Source organism: Alosa sapidissima, chromosome 5 (genome assembly GCF_018492685.1).
Source record: "Alosa sapidissima isolate fAloSap1 chromosome 5, fAloSap1.pri, whole genome shotgun sequence".
Taxonomy (NCBI): Eukaryota; Metazoa; Chordata; class Actinopteri; order Clupeiformes; family Clupeidae; genus Alosa; species Alosa sapidissima.
The window spans coordinates 24,101,291-24,118,423 of NC_055961.1; the positions used below are offsets into that span (position 1 = coordinate 24,101,291).

The 17,133-nt window shown below is 45.6% G+C and overlaps 1 protein-coding gene across 1 annotated transcript; it reads left to right on the forward strand.

The window, feature by feature from the left end:
• Positions 1-1,991: 1,991 nt before the first annotated feature.
• On the forward strand, positions 1,992-16,763 carry fgfr4 (fibroblast growth factor receptor 4). The gene is made up of 21 exons (XM_042091946.1): positions 1,992-2,697; positions 4,019-4,243; positions 6,719-6,900; positions 7,010-7,148; positions 7,252-7,305; positions 7,518-7,781; positions 8,015-8,104; positions 8,485-8,651; positions 8,785-8,908; positions 10,288-10,478; positions 10,640-10,778; positions 10,889-11,082; positions 11,229-11,374; positions 11,488-11,609; positions 11,727-11,837; positions 12,039-12,229; positions 13,201-13,323; positions 13,950-14,020; positions 14,405-14,542; positions 14,849-14,954; positions 15,098-16,763. Exons 2-21 carry the CDS (start codon positions 4,150-4,152, stop codon positions 15,257-15,259), a joined length of 2,808 nt encoding a protein of 935 aa, XP_041947880.1. The 5' UTR covers positions 1,992-2,697; positions 4,019-4,149; the 3' UTR covers positions 15,260-16,763.
• The last annotated feature ends 370 nt before the right edge of the window (positions 16,764-17,133 follow it).

Genomic DNA, 17,133 nt, shown 5'->3' on the forward strand with positions numbered 1-17,133 from the left:
GAGTTACTTATAATAAGCTTTAATGGGGCATTCAGATTCAGCTGCCAGCAACAAAGGCCTGAGGTGGGGGTTGAGGAGGGGGGTGTGTGTGCAGGAGGAGACTGGGGGTGAGGGGGTTGGGATTTTGAGAACTGAGGCTGATGTTTGTTGATCTGCTTCGGCTTTGAGAGGACTAGTGTGTGTGTGTGTGTGTGTGTGTGTGTGTTTGTGTGCATGCTTCTGCTTATGTTTGAGAGGGGGACATCAGCCATTGTTGGGTGGAATGTCTTCGGTTTTCAAGGACATCATGAAGGAGAAGAGGACAGGGGAGATAGAGTGGGAAACAGAAAGACAAAGGCAGACAGGCAAAAAGAAACAGAGAAAGTGTGTGTGTTGATGAAGGATACATCCTGTAGAGTTTTGGCACACATGCTCCCTGTTGGAGGGGGCTTCAGAACATCAATGTCAAGATGGTGAAGACAGGCAGTTATTTGCCAGGACCATATAGCACACAGGCAGAGAGAGAGAGAGAGAGAAAGAGAAAGAGAGGCATGTCAGTCTCCAGTCTCCACAACGACCACAGAAGGCAATAACTGAAGGAGAGATCCACTTTTTGCAAGACACTACTATTTAATTGAACAATTCACATCACACGGAATGATCTTAAAAGTCAAACTCCCTCAAGTCCTATCATATGTCGTTATCACTACTGTACTCTAAACTCTGAATGTACTGTAGCCTATACGTACAGTAGCCTATACAACACTATGACGTGCGGAAGTCTTTCCCTTAAAACCAGGGTAACGCTCGCTTGATCTCGCGCGTATGTTTGGATCGGAGCCATATTCTCACACCATTGTCTGCGCATGGTAGGTGCTCTCCACTCAAGCAGAAAATGACTGCCTGGAATAGTGCAGGGAGGCTTGAGCCCCACGGGAAAGAAACACCGGACTCACTGTCGGTCGACCCCCCCCTCTGCCCATCTATCTGTCCCTCAGAGAAAACGCATTGGTAATGGTACGATCCACCATAGTGGCCAAAAAACGGCATACCTGCATAACATGACCTGCACGTCATTAGACATGCAGATCATGTATTTTATTGCATCTGTTGGTCCAAGACCAATTCTGGAAGACTGCAGGATGTGCAAACTAGGTCCGCTATTTCGACGTCTATCCATGTCCCCATTTGGACTTCAAGAGGACTATCTAACTACCTATTTTAAACGTTATACAGAGGTCCTGTGGATGTCAATAGGGCCTACTGAATGTCGGCAAAAAAAGATGTCATCTGGCGTTACAATCTGACCCTAAAATTGGACGTCCAAAATAGTTTTCTTTGCACAGTGGGGTCCTCGGGAATAAAACAAAACCCTTACACTATTAATTGTTCAATTCTTAATTACCCAGGAGAACACAGAAAACGTGACTGTCCTTAAAGGCTACACCAATTAAGGCGTGTTATAATGCGGCGCAACTAAAAGGATTACTGATGACAGAAGGCCTATTTAAATGACGCAATTAGGAGCCAGGGCAATTCACAGCTATTGAATACAGTACGCACGTACCTTATAATGACAGGGTATGAATGGAATTGTATGCGTTATTTGTTTTAACAAGCTGCTAATTTACCTTGTTGCAAATAGAGGCAAGAAACATAGGCCCTATGATCAATTAAAAATGGAAGAGAACGCAATTAGTGATTATTCTATGAATTTAGATATTTGGAATGAGGTAACAACGTTGTTTACGTTCTTCAATAGGCCTAGTCACTCACCAGCAGTAAAGGCTTACCATGCTCTTTTCAAAACAGAAAGGCAATAAGTAACCCCATGTGAAAATGATGTCTCGTTCGACATTCGCATAAGCACCGCATGGTTGCACTATGAAGTTGTCTCTGTAGTATCTACCTTTTATATTGGGCGCCGGGGACAGCGTGTAGGGATTTGTTTGGGGGTGGGGGTTTCGGAGCCTGTCCACCCCTCCTCCCCCTTGCTCTCCCTCGTTTTAGTCCATTGTTGTGAAGCGACAGCGGTGAGTAGGGAGTCCGACTGCCAACAGAGCATTGCTACGAATCCCGAGAGCTGCTAACTGAGACTTTGCCGGACTGATTTTAAAACTCACTTAGCTCATTCGGTGTGGCAAACCATCCAGGAACTGCTTGGGTTCAAGAAGACTGAATCGCTTTGCGCGTGAACATTACCAAGGTGGTCTCTCACAGCCTTGCTCTTGGGTCCCTCATTCATAGCCTCAGAGGCGCTTTGGAGGGTCGCACTAACGTTTCATCGGACGACTTCTGTACCGTTTACATTAGTTTTTAACTCTCGTGGAAACGTTCTATGTGCGTTCAATGGACTAGAAACATCAAAACAGATTTTTATTTTTCACATATTTTTCTTCATGTGGATTAAGCCGGGTATTTTGCTTCGTGAGCACTCGTGTCGAGTCGAGGAAACAGCGCTTTATCCGGCGTCAAGAATCTAATCAAGTGAGGAGTTGGACTTTGCGCACTGTATCAAGGATCAGTTCAATCTGGCGTCTGGACACTAAAGTCCTCAATATTGTTTTCTTATTAATGGATCTATATGTTCGCCACTGAAGTGACTTCACTTTCACAAAGACTTGGAAATAAAATCGTACCTCGGACCAATGGCTAATTTTTGCAAAGAACACTAATCGAATTTCGCCAAGGATTATAACAGCACTGAACGAAAATACGGTATGACATTTTTTGCATGAAATTTGAATTAGGATTGGCTGCTTACAATTCTCATTTACAATTCTAAAAGTCCAACTTTTTTATATTTTAAACGCTGCAATGATGCCTACTACCATGTAGCCTATTAAATTATTCAAGGAAAGGTTTTATACTGTAACTTACCTAGCCTACTTCTTTAGAACACTTGAGAAAGTTGTCGTTATTGTGTTACTATTTCTGAACTAACTGATACATTTCATTTATAACTTGTGTTATGCAAAGTGTATCACGTAGCCTATGTCAGTATGAACAGTTATATTTTAACCAAATCAATTGTCTCAGTCAAACAACGCTGGTGATCGAGCGTTTAATTTATTACCCCTCAATTGTGCTCTTACTTTTGTTTGCCACTCTCTCACAATGTATGTGGTGGTTAAACATTGCTGTATCTATGTTCAAAGAAAGGGACCACACATCAATTTTTTTGCCGTGTAAATGAACAACTCAACATGAATAATTCTAGTGCATGCCTAAAAGCCCAACGGTTGCATACAGATTGGCTTAAAATAATTTTCGGTAGGCTACTTTGACTTTTTCTATCAAACAGTCCCGGGGTAGGCTAACCGCCTTCTTGGCCGCAACTTTGCTGTGATTTTCAACTCCGTCCCTTTTCAGTTCTTCCACTAAACCAATAATTTCTGCATGGTCTCGTTTCTCCTATCCTATTGTGATCTCGTCACGCAATGAAAGCTACCCTTCCAGTATAAACAGACTGTAACTGCTATTCGTGGCAGTGCTGTGGTGTTTCTAAAAAGAATGGGACTTTTGTGCCATGCTATGCATAACAAAAGTGACAGATAAACTCGAACACCCAGCGTGTTGCTTTTCTGATTAATTTTAACGAGAACCACTTAACATCAACTCGCTAAACGAGGACAGAAAGAGCCTATAGCCTTTGTCGTCACAAACATTCAGTTGAACTGAAATACGCAGTAAATTATTCACTACTTAATTGTCCTAATGGTTTCATTGTAGGAATGGTCAGTGTTAATTCATATTTTAGTATTTTCTCTTCGTCGTTCCACTCTAAATAGCGAATTTGACCAGACTGTCAAATTAAAACTGCCCATGCACAGTCTCCGTTCACGCGTAACAACTTCTAAACTGCCGCTCTTGCATATTCAGTAGAGGACATTCATAGGCGGATAAGACAGTGGTGAAGTGTCTCACATTCAGGTACGTGAACAAACACCCATATCTCCCCGCAGTCAATGCCTGGAAACATGTCAGTCGAGTGCAATGCCTGATCCAGATTTTTATCTCCTTCATTTCATCGCCACAGGTGATTGGGGTTGCGAGGCACTGGGCTTGCCAATGCCGTACACCAGCTGCTGAGGGTTCCTCAGGCCAGCTCTGACCTCCCCTGCACCCCCATCAGAGAACAAGCAAGAGAAGACCCATCCAGTCTGCAAGATGGCTTATCTCCACAAGGTCCTCATACTGATCGTCTGTGTGGTGGACTACTCCTGGGGAAGGGCTGTCACAACAGAAGAGATTCAAACCAAAGGTATGTTCTATATGGTTCATATCATTCATACAATGCTTATTTTTGGGACTATTTGTGTGTGGCGGGCAGGGGGTGGGGGGGTAAATGGTCAGTGTACATGTATTGCTAAGTTATCCCACTGTAGTTCAGCTTATTATTTAATTGTGTCATAATTTTATCTGAGCCCTGACCAGGGGCATTAAGGGGGTGTAAAACAGTAGGTCATGGTCTCTTATCCGGAGAGAGGTGCCATCGAGCTCCACTGAAGGTGACGTGAAGTAGAGGGGGGCTGTAATCATTTTCTGGAGAAGGGCTCTAGTACTCTCCCCCCTTCCTCTCTTCCTCTTTCCTCTTCTCATAGGCGTAACTGTGCTACCTGATCCGGCCAAAGCCCTGAGGCTCGGAAGTGTAAATCTGTCTGGCCTGGTGCCAGCTGTGAGTGGTTGTGTGTGTGTGTGTGTTTGGGGGGGGGGGGTTGTGGTTCCCATTCTCTCTGTACAAATGCATGACTTGTCTCGGGTTTTGTATGTGCTTTCAGAGGTGAGCATTCAGCCTCAAATGTTTGTTATGATGGCTGTAGATTGATTGCACTCACCACTAAGTGCCCCCAGTCCCACTCCACCCCACCGCACACACACACACACACACACACGCACACATACACACACACACTACAGCATTGTCAATATGCTCTATGCAAGACAAGCTTAAATTGAAACATAAATAATCAGAAAATACGGAAAACTGAAAAACATTGCAACAGAGGCTGAATGTGTGATCAAATGAAGAATAATGGCTGTAGCAGACTGAGAGAGGGGAGGGTTGATGGAAAATTTAGCACAAAGGGACAGGGCAACGATGGAAGTATCTCAAAGGAGAATAGGAAGGAACCTATGCTCCCTTTCTCCCTCTCTTTTTCTCTCTCTCTCTCTCCTTTTGACCTTAGCTGCCAGCTTAAAGCTCACCGTGGGCCAGTGTAGAGGGTTCAGGGACCCCGTGGTGGGGCTCAACAAAGCTCCACTGAAGTTCTGCCAGAGAACATTAGAGTCATTAGACAGCAGCACCGTACACACAGGCAAAGCTACCCAGCACAGCCAGTGTCACTAGAGGAAATGTCGAAAAAAGCACATATAAACAAGAAAGAAGTGACTTGGGGGTCAATTGAATGTAACTTGCGTAGGAACCCCCACCACCCCCCAAAAAAGAAGGGGAAAAGATGTTAGGAGACCTGAGCGATGACTGGCCCCTCTGTAGCAGGAAGGATCTGAGGGGCCAGCCAATGTCAGCCAGTTGGGAGCTCAAGTGGTTAATGATTGCTCATACACAAGGAGTTCATTCAGGGAAGCACGGAGGCGCGCTGTGATGTTAGCTCTGGCTGTGATCGTTTCAAAGGTAACCTGCGGCCCAGCAGATTGACACAGCACAACTGGGAGTTCAGCACAGCACAGGGCTGTGCTATAGCTGTAGGCCTGGTGGGTTAAAGTTATTTTTAAAAACAGACACACACACATATATTTGTTTATTGAATGCCTTTCTTCTTAGAGGTATCCAGGGGGTATAGGTATAGGAGGGATCTCAGAGGTTATGCAGGGAACAGGCAAGTTGCTAAATTGATCTATGAGTGCTGAAATGATTTACAGTAATAACATGTAAAACATGTCAGCGATCTCACAACTATTTATCAAAATGTTTAATAATTATTCAATTACCAGTGCAAACAGTTAAAGGGCTACCTTCAGACCATTTTGTTTTTCTCGCTCAGTTCAAGAGTAAGGAGGCCATCCTTGTATTTCATGGCCCAGCGCTCTTTGTGTGTTTTTGTGAGTTTGACGTTATTTTTCCTTCCCGCCATTCACACCCATTCGAGAGGTCAAACACAGGCCAACTCTCCAGCTGGACCCATGAAGTTCATTAGCAAGTGTGCCAATGTGACTTTGGAGACTAGGCTTAGTGGAGGTGTGAGTGTGTGTGTGTGTGTGTGTGTGTGTGTGTGTGTGTGTGTGTGTGTGTGTGTGTGTGTGAGTGTGTGTGTGTGTGTGTGTGTGTGTGTGTGTATGTGTGTGTGTGTGTGTGTGTGTGTGTGTGTGTGTGTGTGTGTGTGTGGTTAGAATGGCTGCTGCATTGGCAATCTCAGTCTCAATTGTGGTGCCATGATACCAACCAATATGACGTCAAAATCTGGTGTTTGGAATAATCCTCTGGTTTCACTCTGCAGTTACAAAACATTGTTGACTACTTTGAGTGTTTTGCTTATATAAACTTGCACAAAATGGTCCGTGAGTCATTTTTACACAGTCTAATGCTATAGTATTTTGGTAAGCCTCCAGCACAAGCAAATTAACTTAAACGTGTCAATCTCAGCAAAATCTGAAAAGGTGTTTGTTATGTTGCATATGCTTGCCAAAGTAAAAATAAATCACTTAACGCTCCCTCTCTTTTTCTTTTTCACTTTCTCTCTCTCTGTTCCCCCCTCCTTTCCTCTCGCTCCGTCTCCAGACCTCCGTGTACACCGTCCACCTCTCGTGCCTGGGTTCCCAGAGAACACCACGGCCGTGGTGGGGGGGAATGTGAAGCTGGTGTGTAAGGTTCACAGGCCGGCCTCCACGCGCATCCAGTGGCTCAAGAAGGACGATGGCCTCCTGGGAGCTGATGGCCAACCTCATCTGCGCACTCTAACGGTAAAAGAACATTCCGGCACTGAATTATGTTTCAGTTATGAATTATTATGAAAAGTTTACGCAGCAATGTAGTTGTGTCTAATTTTGCTTGCTGTTTTTTTTGTCACAGCCTATTCAAGGTAACATATCCAAGGTGAACGTCCTGGCTCTCAACAATGTGTCATTGGAGAGTACAGGAGAGTATGTGTGCAAGGCAGAGACTTCCTCTGGGCAGTACATGCAGTCAGCCTGGCTAGAAGTTTACCCAGGTAGGCCAATCAGTTCCTACTGGATTTAGTCAGTAATGTTGTTTGGCTCACTAAAAGTATTGCTGACATCTAATGAATTTGGATTGTTTTTTTTTTTTTGTAGAGGAACTTCTGTCTCGTTCTCTGATGCCAAATGCCCGTCTGGAAACAGCAGAAGGTAAGCACACCCGCCAAATGTTGAGTTGAAAAATTCAGAATTATCCTGTGTTAAGCATTACCTGTTTAGTTCATATTTAGGGTTGAAGTTCTGGTCAAGCCCTCAAGCACATTTGTAGTTGCATTGATTGCAGACTGTCATGCGACTTCACTAATGAATCTAACAGACCTTGGATTGTATCTTTGTTTCATGTATCTCTGTTCTGTTTCTAGATGTTTCCGAGGACCAGCTGGACGACGTGTCCGAGCACCTGCTGCTGGAACCAGGTGATGTGCTGAAGCTGCGCTGTGATGGCGGTCGCCGGGGGTCAGTGCTTTGGTACAAGGGCGATGCCCGCGTGCAGCACAGCACACGGATCCACATCCGTGCTGGCGTCATGGAGATCGTCGACATCACCTACGATGACTCAGGAGTGTACGCGTGCATGCTGCGAGGCTCGCGGGAGATGCTGCGTAACTTCACTATCATGGTGGCAGGTATGGACATCACTGGACACACACACACACACACACACACACACACACACACACACACTGTATACTGTACTGGGCTGCATTTTACATAGTTTATGATTGTCCAAAAGTGTCACTCATACATATACCACATGTTACAATGCTGACCATACATAATGCTTGCCATGATTTAGATAATAATGTAATCTTTCTGGTCATTTCTCTAACATCATGTTCTCTTTGTCCAACATGATCAGACTCCCTTGGCTCTGGTGATGATGATGAGGACAATGGCCTGGATGACATGCTGACAGAGTCTGAGAACGACCAGGTGTACTTTAGTAGAGGTCAGTTGTACAGCCAAAGCACATGCTCAGATTCTTATTTTTATTTGGTTTTCTATTTTTAGATAGTTGACTGGATTGTTTGCCCTTGTTAGTAAATATTGACCAGGACGGCAGAGTGGTTTGTTTACAGAATTTCAGCAATGCACGGCCTTGGCCAAAATAGCTTCGGTCAAGTGGTATAAGGTATAAATGCAAGGTACGGCAGTATAAGCATCAGGACATAGTTAGGGTCAACTGATGTGAAGTGTTGTGTAGAGGAGAATACATTAGTTGAACATACACAAAAAGACCTAGATCTAAATGAAAAACATCCTTCCTTTTTATATTGTGGACAGTAAAGCTAATCTGTGTCTCCTCTTGTCCTCTCTTTTGTCCCTCAGGACCCTACTGGACGCACACTCAGCGCATGGAGAAGAAGCTCTACGCCGTGCCGGCCGGCAACACGGTCAAGTTCCGCTGCCCTGCCACAGGCAGCCCCTTACCCACTATCCGCTGGCTGAAGAATGGCCGTGAGTTCCGGGGCGAGCACCGCATCGGGGGCATCAAGGTGAAGAGACTCTCCAAAGGGAATGTGTGTCGGTGTAAATGTGTTTAAGATATCTTGGTGTATCTCATTGACACAGAACAAGAGTGATATGAATATGTCTATAACACGTGAATATGTTTTGTTTGCTGAACAGCTTCGTCACCAGCACTGGAGCCTGGTCATGGAGAGTGTGGTTCCGTCAGATCGGGGCAACTACACGTGTGTCGTGGAGAACAAGTTCGGCTCCATCACCCACAGCTACCTGCTGGATGTGCTTGGTAAGACACGCACGTAGACACACACACACACACACACACGCACACACACACACGCACACACACACACACACACAACACACCAGGTCTGTGGGTCTGAGGAGGAGTTTTGAGTTTTGTGGAGTCAGCGGCAGTCCACAGCGGTCAGCAGCTGTCAGTGGAGATCACAATCAAACTGGCCCAGAGTGGCCGGCCATGCTGGAAGTGACTGGTTTGCCTGCAGGCCTGACATGAAAAGAGAGGGATGGAGAGAGATAGAGAAAGAGAGAGGTGGAAAAATGAGAGAGGGAGGGAGAGAGAGAGAGAGAGAGAGAGAGAGAAAGAGAGAGAGAGAGACAGGACATCCCAGCTCCTGAAAGCGGTGCATGTGGCAAAAGGCGCCAGAGTCGACTCAGTGGCTTTCAGATGTCTGTGGCAATATTTAAGGTCCGCTATGAGTGTGGAGAAAGGGGGCAGTAAATTTGGGCTGGGGCACGGCGGGGGAGGACTGGGGGGTCTGGCGTCGGTCCGCGTGCCACCAGGCCTGGAAGCGGAGCGAGCGGCAGTGTCCAGACCAGTTTTCTACCTGACCTGTGACAGACCTGTTTGTTAAGAGTCCAGCATGGGGTCAACTGCTGTCTCCATGCAGAAAAAGGGAGAGAGAGAGAGAGAGAGAGAGAAAGAGAAGGGGTGGGGGTAGAAAGACCCATACAATGAAAAAGAAAAAAAAAGCAGAGAAGCTCCATGTCATCAAAGCATGCCAGCTTACAGACAGAGGGAGAGAGTATGTGCAGCTAAACAGACAGACAGACAGACAGAGTGAGAGTGTAGGGCAGCTAAACAGACAGACAGACAGAGAGGACAGACAAACAGATAGAGAGCGAAAGAGGGAGAGAGTGAAAAAGTGAGTGATAGGAAGAAAGGGGGTAGGCAAAAATCCCCCACCAATGGAACCAATTAGTGGAAGTCTGGCCAGCTTTGGAAGCAGTGCTTATCTCTTTCACTGGTCTGGCATTCTTATCAGATTAGCACTCTCAGCATTTAACATGCTTTCCCCTGCTTTGCAGATATTCTCCCTCTCCCTTTCTGTATGTGTGTGTGTGGTGTGTGTGACTCCTCTGACTTTGGCTTAAATGTGGTCTTATTTTGACTTGGACCTTTGAGTGTGATTTTTGAAACTGAGTTGTGACTTGGCAGCATATTCCTTTCTATTTTTTTGTTTAAGTCACCATCACTAAGTCAAAACATCAGCCAGAAAATGACTTTTTAATGTGAAACGTATAAATAACTTGATAATGTAAAACATAAACATTTATTTTAGATTGTATGTGTTGAGAAAGAGTCTAACATTCAACACAGAGAGAAAAGCCCTGCTGACCATCCCTCTCTCCCTCTGTTTCTAGAGCGCTCCCCACATCGGCCTATCCTGCAGGCTGGACTGCCCGCCAACATCACCGCTGTGGTGGGGGGTGATGCCCAGTTCCTCTGTAAGGTGTACAGTGATGCCCAGCCCCACATCCAGTGGCTCAAGCACATTGAGAAGAATGGCAGCCGATATGGCCCAGATGGCATCCCTTACGTTCAAGTCCTCAAGGTAACACTCAACACGAAGCTGTGGAACCCGTGTCGTGCAATGTTTTCATTAGTTTTGGTTGACTGCAATTGCACAGATGTCATGTATTGTATGTGAAGGTGCTTCAAAGGTGTTGCAAAATGCTTACTTAGTTGTAACTATTTTATTCCTTATTGTTTTAGACTGGGAGCTTGAACATGTCCGAGGTGGAGGTCCTGTATCTGACCAACATCACTATGGAGGATGCAGGAGAGTACACATGCTTGGCTGGCAACTCCATCGGATTCTCCTACCAGTCTGCATGGCTTACGGTCCTCTCTGGTAAGTCCTCCTCTACTCAGCAATCACTCACTTCAGACACTTCACTTGTTCTCCTAACACACACCGGCAGACCAGTTCTCATCCTGTTGGTTGTTGGTTGTTGTTTACAGAGGAGGAAGTGGCAGATGAAGTGGAGAAGATGGAGACCAAGTACACGGACATCATCATCTATGCATCGGGTGTCCTGGCTCTGGTGATGGCCATCATCATCGTGGTTCTTTGCCGTATGCAGGTCCACCCAAGCCGAGAACCGTTCGACGTTCTACCAGTTCAGAAGCTCTCCAAGTTCCCTCTTCGTAGACAGGTATGCATGACTCTGCTCACTTTGGGTCTCGGCATTAGATGGGGAAAGTGTCATATTATTTTGTTTAACCTGTCCATGGTTCTATAGCCATTTATAGAGTTTGTTGAATGTATTAAAACTAAACATTTTTTTTCTATTCTCTCCAGTACTCTGTGGAGTCCAACTCATCAGGGAAGTCCAGTGCCTCTTTGATGAGGGTGGCCAGGCTGTCGTCCAGCTGCTCCCCGATGCTGGCTGGAGTCATGGAGTTTGAGCTCCCCTATGACCCAGACTGGGAGTACCCCAGGGAGAAGTAAGTGCTTTACTAGCAGACCGTTTCTCACTGTCGCCCTAATGGTTTTGCCATTTACTCGTACTTGTTTATTTGTGTGTTTTTAATGTCTTTTTTTATGCCTCTGCTTATAGCTTGACCTTGGGGAAACCACTGGGTGAAGGCTGCTTTGGTCAGGTGGTGAGAGCAGATGCTTTTGGCATCAACAAAGAGAATCCAGAGCAGGTGTCCACTGTGGCTGTCAAGATGCTGAAAGGTAACATCTCAAAAGCAATCCAAAATGGACTGCTCCGAAAGAATACCTTCCAATGAGTGTGTGTGTGTTCTTGGTTTTGAACAATAGTCAATACTCAATACAATGCTTTTAATCCAGATGATGCCACGGACAAAGACCTGGCCGACCTGATCTCCGAGATGGAGCTCATGAAGGGCATGGGCAAACACAAGAACATCATCAACCTTCTGGGAGTCTGCACACAAGATGGTGAGTTTGTTTGCCCTCCCTAAATGGGCACTGTGGCTTTGTCTCGCCAGCAAGTCAAATTTACACAGCAGCCCCCAGCTCAAATTCACAGACGAATGTAACAACCCCCCATCTCTCTCCCTCTCTCTCTCTCTTTCCCTCCCTCTCTCTGTCTCTGTCTCTCCGGTTTCCACTTTTTTCTCTCCCCTCTCTCTCTCTCAGGTCCTCTGTATGTTCTGGTGGAGTATGCTTCAAAGGGCAGTCTGAGGGAGTACCTGCGAGCTCGCCGCCCGCCTGGAATGGACTACACCTTTGACGTGACCAAAGTCCCTGAGGAGCAGCTCACATTCAAGGACCTGCTCTCCTGTGCCTATCAGGTGGCCCGTGGCATGGAGTACCTGGCTTCCAATAGGGTGAGTCATAGGCCACCGAAACAACCCCCCCGATCCACCCTCAAAGTTGAGAGTGTTGTTCACCCGAGTGTTGGGTGTTGTTGTGTTTCTTTCATCAAAACGAGTCACATTTGTGCGTGTGTGGTTGTGTGTGTGTGTGTTAGGGACGGGCGTTGACACTATCCTCCGCCGGCATTCCTCCAGTGGCCCTGAGAGAGAGAGAGAGAGAGTGCCGTGGCCGTGTTTTGGCGCTTGTCTGACCCATCCCGCCTCCGCTGTGGGCTTTTGTCCCTTTTAGCAGTGCCATAAATCTGTTAGCAAACAGTCTAAGGCTGCAGATCGTGTTACCAGCTTTTTGTGGCCTGCTAAGAATGTGAGCATCTGAGAAACGCTCCTCCATTATGGGCCCGCAAAAAAACTGGGGGCCTGCTTTTTTTTTTCTCTCCCTCTACCACTCTAGCTCTCTCTCACCCACTCATTGTATACATGTCACTCTCTTTCTTCCTCTCTCTCTCTTCCTCCGTCTCTCTCTCTCTCTCTCTTTCCTCTCCTCCTTTCCATACCCCCAATCCCCAAATACAGCGTCTATTTTAGAATGCGAAACCAGAGTAAACTTAATGACATCCATGCCGTCCAGCTCTCTGAGGACGAGAAGGGTGGTGGGCGGCTGCTCTTATTTTTTGGCGAAACCTCAGAGTTTATTTACAGTTGTGCGCAGCAGGGCCGAGACATGGCTAAAACAGTAGAGATTTATGTGACATACAGAAACATACATGTAGGCATTCGTATCTGTCCTGTTTTGGTGTGTGTGGGGACTGGTGTTTTTTTTTTGTTGCAAGAATAGCAACCCCCGGTGTTAGTCTGGAATGCCACCACCACAAAACCCAAGGAATGAAGGCCTGCACAGGCCTCTGCATCATTGTCAGAGCCCTAGTGTTCGTAATTATATGACCTCTCTAAGCATCTTTCCCTCTTTCTCTGAAACCCAACAGTGCATCCACAGGGACTTGGCCGCAAGGAACGTCTTGGTGACCGAAGACAATGTCATGAAAATCGCCGACTTCGGCCTGGCCCGGGGAGTTCACCAGATCGACTACTACAAGAAAACAACCAACGTGAGTGATATTTTTTTTTAAAAATAAAAAATTTGTGGTTGTCTTTTTTTAAGAACCCACTTTTGCTGGCTCATCCTCCTCCCAGCCACCCCAGTCTCTGTTCTTGTAAACACTGGAGTCTGTTGGCCCCCTGTCTCAGGCGCCAGACCACCTCCCTGACTCCCTCACACTCACCCCCACAACCCCCATGCCACCCCCTTCCTTCATTCCTGGGGTGTGTTTGCAGCTTTAATGATTTTAAAGACAGATGTTTGATGTGTCGCCTCTGATTGGCAGATCACTTAATGGGGGATAATTAGGTGAAGGGGTCTCCATTATAGGGGCAGCGAGCAGAGCTGTTGTGTGTGTGTGTGTGTGTGTGTGTGTGTGTGTATGTGTTTGTTTCTCTATGTGTATCAGAGAGAAAATTAGATACGTGCACATTTTGTATTTTGTGAGTGGACAAGTCTGTCTATTTATGTGTGTGTGTGTGTGCATGTGTGTGTGTTTGTCTATGTATATCAGAGAGAAAATGAGATACAAACACGCACATTCACGCATGTCGTAACTCCAATCAAGTTGCAACTAGCTCAACATGACAGAATGACCGTTTAATGCAACATACTAATGTTCTCCTCTAATTGCAGGGACGACTGCCAGTGAAATGGATGGCGCCAGAGGCCTTGTTTGACAGAGTCTACACACACCAGAGTGATGTGTAAGTAATAATCACTAATCTCCACAACCCTGCCAGACCATCAGCTGACCAGGAAGGAACTCTGGAATCCCCAAAGAGATGGAATGCTAGGGCCTGTTCCGATTAATCAGAATGCTATTTGGACTGAGGAAAGCACCCTGGCATAGATTAACCCGATTTGGCCCTTGTACATTTTTAACGAGCGTAAATAAGCCTTTTAATGAATGAATTGGTGTTTTGTGAGGATTTTGTTCGAGGGGTGCAAGCTCGTGGCTGGCCCTCTACTTTGGCATGGTGTGTGTGTATGTGTGTGTGTGTGTGTGCACCTAAATGTTAGTATGTGTGATTTGTGTGTTAACATGAAGACCCATGTGGTGCCCCCCCCCCCCCCCCCTCTCTCTCCAGCTGGTCTTTTGGAGTCCTAATGTGGGAGATTTTCACTCTGGGTGGCTCTCCTTATCCTGGGATTCCTGTGGAGGAACTTTTCAAGCTCTTGAAGGAAGGCCATCGCATGGACAAGCCCTCCAACTGCACACATGAACTGTAAGTAGCAAAACCTTTCCTTTCATATTTCACGAAAATTATACAGTATACAGTATACAGTATACAGTACAAGCATACATTTCTCTCATTCGGTGTGCTCCCAGGGTTATCAAACACATCACCCTCAGTGTTGTTGGCACTAGTTCTACCAGTAGAGCTAGAGGAACATATTTATGTTGGTCTATAAATCTCCCAAACATGGGGGATTATAGTTCTCCTATTCTACTTTACTCTGTCATGAAAAAGCTTAATGATTGACCAAGAGATGGCTTCCCTGTTCACCTGACTCTATGTGTATCCTTACAGGTACATGAAGATGAGAGAGTGCTGGCATGCCGTTCCCACACAAAGACCCACCTTCAAACAGCTGGTAGAGGAGCTGGACAGACTTCTACTGTCCATTTCAGATGAGGTAAGTGCTCCCTGCTCTCACTGAAGGGAAACATTTAATAAAAACTATAATTGTAAAAAAAACTTGAAAAAACTTGAAAAAGTAGAAAAGATTGATATGCAAGTAGACTAATGAATATCATTTCATCGACTTTCCCTCTCCAGTACTTGGATTTGTCCACCCCATTTGAGCAGTACTCTCCATCTTGTGAGGACACCTCCAGCTCTTGTTCATCGGACAATGATTCAGTCTTTACCCATGATGCCATCTCCACTGACCCTTGTCTCCTCGGCTATCACAACGTCCGATCTCGGAGAGACCTATAGGCAGCGGAAAGGCACAGCTTGACCTCGGTGTTGGACTCTTTTTGGCACTAGTTGCTCGGACGGAACATGATGTCGCATTGAACATGATTGCACGAGAAAACAGCGGTACTCAGAGGTTGACATCTCTGCCTTACAGCCCAAGAACATTATTGCGATGCTTGGCACTACAGTAAGAAAAGCAACAATCAAATGAAAATGGCTGCTTCAAACGTACAGGTTTCATTTCTTTTCAGCCTGGTTGCATTCATGAAGAGGCTGGTTGGAGATAAGCGTGTAAGAACTCCCCTGAAGTATCTGAACAGTATTGAAAACTGGAGTGTTTTACAAATTAAGAAAAGAACATTTATTTTGATATTAAAGAGAAAAGCATTGTTAAATATAAATTTCTCTCTATATAAAATTATTTTACATTTTGCTATTTAAAGAAAAGAAAAACAGCTGTCTTAAATCTCAGGAAATCATGTGTTAATTTGCTGTAGTGACAGCAATACAGTGCCTGATTTTTAGATTTCCTGTAAATATATTAAAATATTATATGTACATATCTCACAAAAAAAGACAATTACTTTTATAACTTATTCTAAATGATATGAAGTGAAGGTCTTGCGCTGGTGAAGACCAATGAGGTAATTCTGCTTTGAGAGGACAAAAGAAGACTATTACTTTTCTTTTTTTAAATATTCGTTGTTGTATGCCACTCACATCATTGTACGCATCGCCTGAGCCAATCCTGCCAGGACCATATCTGCTAAGCTGTCTTGGTAGTTTCTCATGCCACTCCATCTGCCTGGAGTGGACAAGTGGCTGCCAAACGCAAAACAAAAGACTGGCCTCACAGAGTCTAACACAATCTAACACATTGGACACATCTTGGGAGACAAGCGAAGCCTCTACTGTCAGCACTGTAAAAAAAGAAAGAAATTGACTCAGAGTGAATGTGGTGGAAAACATTGGTGGTGGTGGTTGGGGGCGGGGAGTGTAGAGACATGGGACAGTGTTGAGGGGCTGAAGTGAAGCAGTTGTCCATTGTCTCCTCAGACCCCCCCCCCCCTTTTTTTTTACCCCACTTCAGCTTGTTTGTAGCCTCCAAGTACAGGCCAGCGTAGCACAATGGGACCAAGGCCCCTCTAATGGCTGTAGCTGTGTCCACAGTTGAGATGGCAGGGGGTGGAGGAGGGGAGGGAGGCGGCACACAAGAGAGAGAGAGGGAGGGAGATAGCCAAGGGTTGGGAGGGCAGCTTCTCCTACAGCTTGTGTGCAAATGAGGTGCCCTTATTATGTAAATGCATCCAGCTGCCCCATCTTTATCCCTGCCCCATCTTTTTAATATACAATGCTAATGTTTTAACAGGGGGTTGGTCAAGCCTCCCTTTTTTATGGGTGAACCCCTGGCAGTGTCCTTCAGGGGGATCATGGCCAGACCTCTGGGAGCTGATAAGAATCCAGTGCTTTGCATTTTTTTTGTTTTCGCCCCCGCCCCCCCCTTTTTTTTTTCTCAAGTTAAGTGAACCAAATTCCAAGCAGTCTCTCAGCCCCAAAGGTGTGTTTTTGTGTAAACATGTTCGCATGCAGGCAATTTAGGCAGGCGGGGCTCGTCCCTTTGTGCATACAAGAATGAGTGACTAGAAAAATTAGCAACCTCACTCAAATTCTGGATTTTTTTGTTTTGTTTTGCAAGGCAGCTACACCAATAGAAGACCTCTCAAGCAATACCAAACCACAGTCCTCTAAAAAGGGTCTTATTTTCACTCCGTGGCCCTTCCCAGTCATACTATGAAATTTACATCCTCATTACCAGCTTTTATACTCCAAAAGTCTGCATGACATTCCATTTATGTTCTCCCAATACAATTGTAAACAATTATGATGTTCTT

Coding starts and splice junctions, on each gene's coding strand:
- fgfr4 (XM_042091946.1), top strand. CDS start 4,150: ATGGCTTATCTCCACAAGGTCCTCATACTGATCGTCTGTGTGGTGGAC. Junction 13,324..13,949: donor ACTACAAGAAAACAACCAAC/GTGAGTGATATT, acceptor CTCTAATTGCAG/GGACGACTGCCAGTGAAATG. Junction 14,543..14,848: donor TCCAACTGCACACATGAACT/GTAAGTAGCAAA, acceptor GTATCCTTACAG/GTACATGAAGATGAGAGAGT.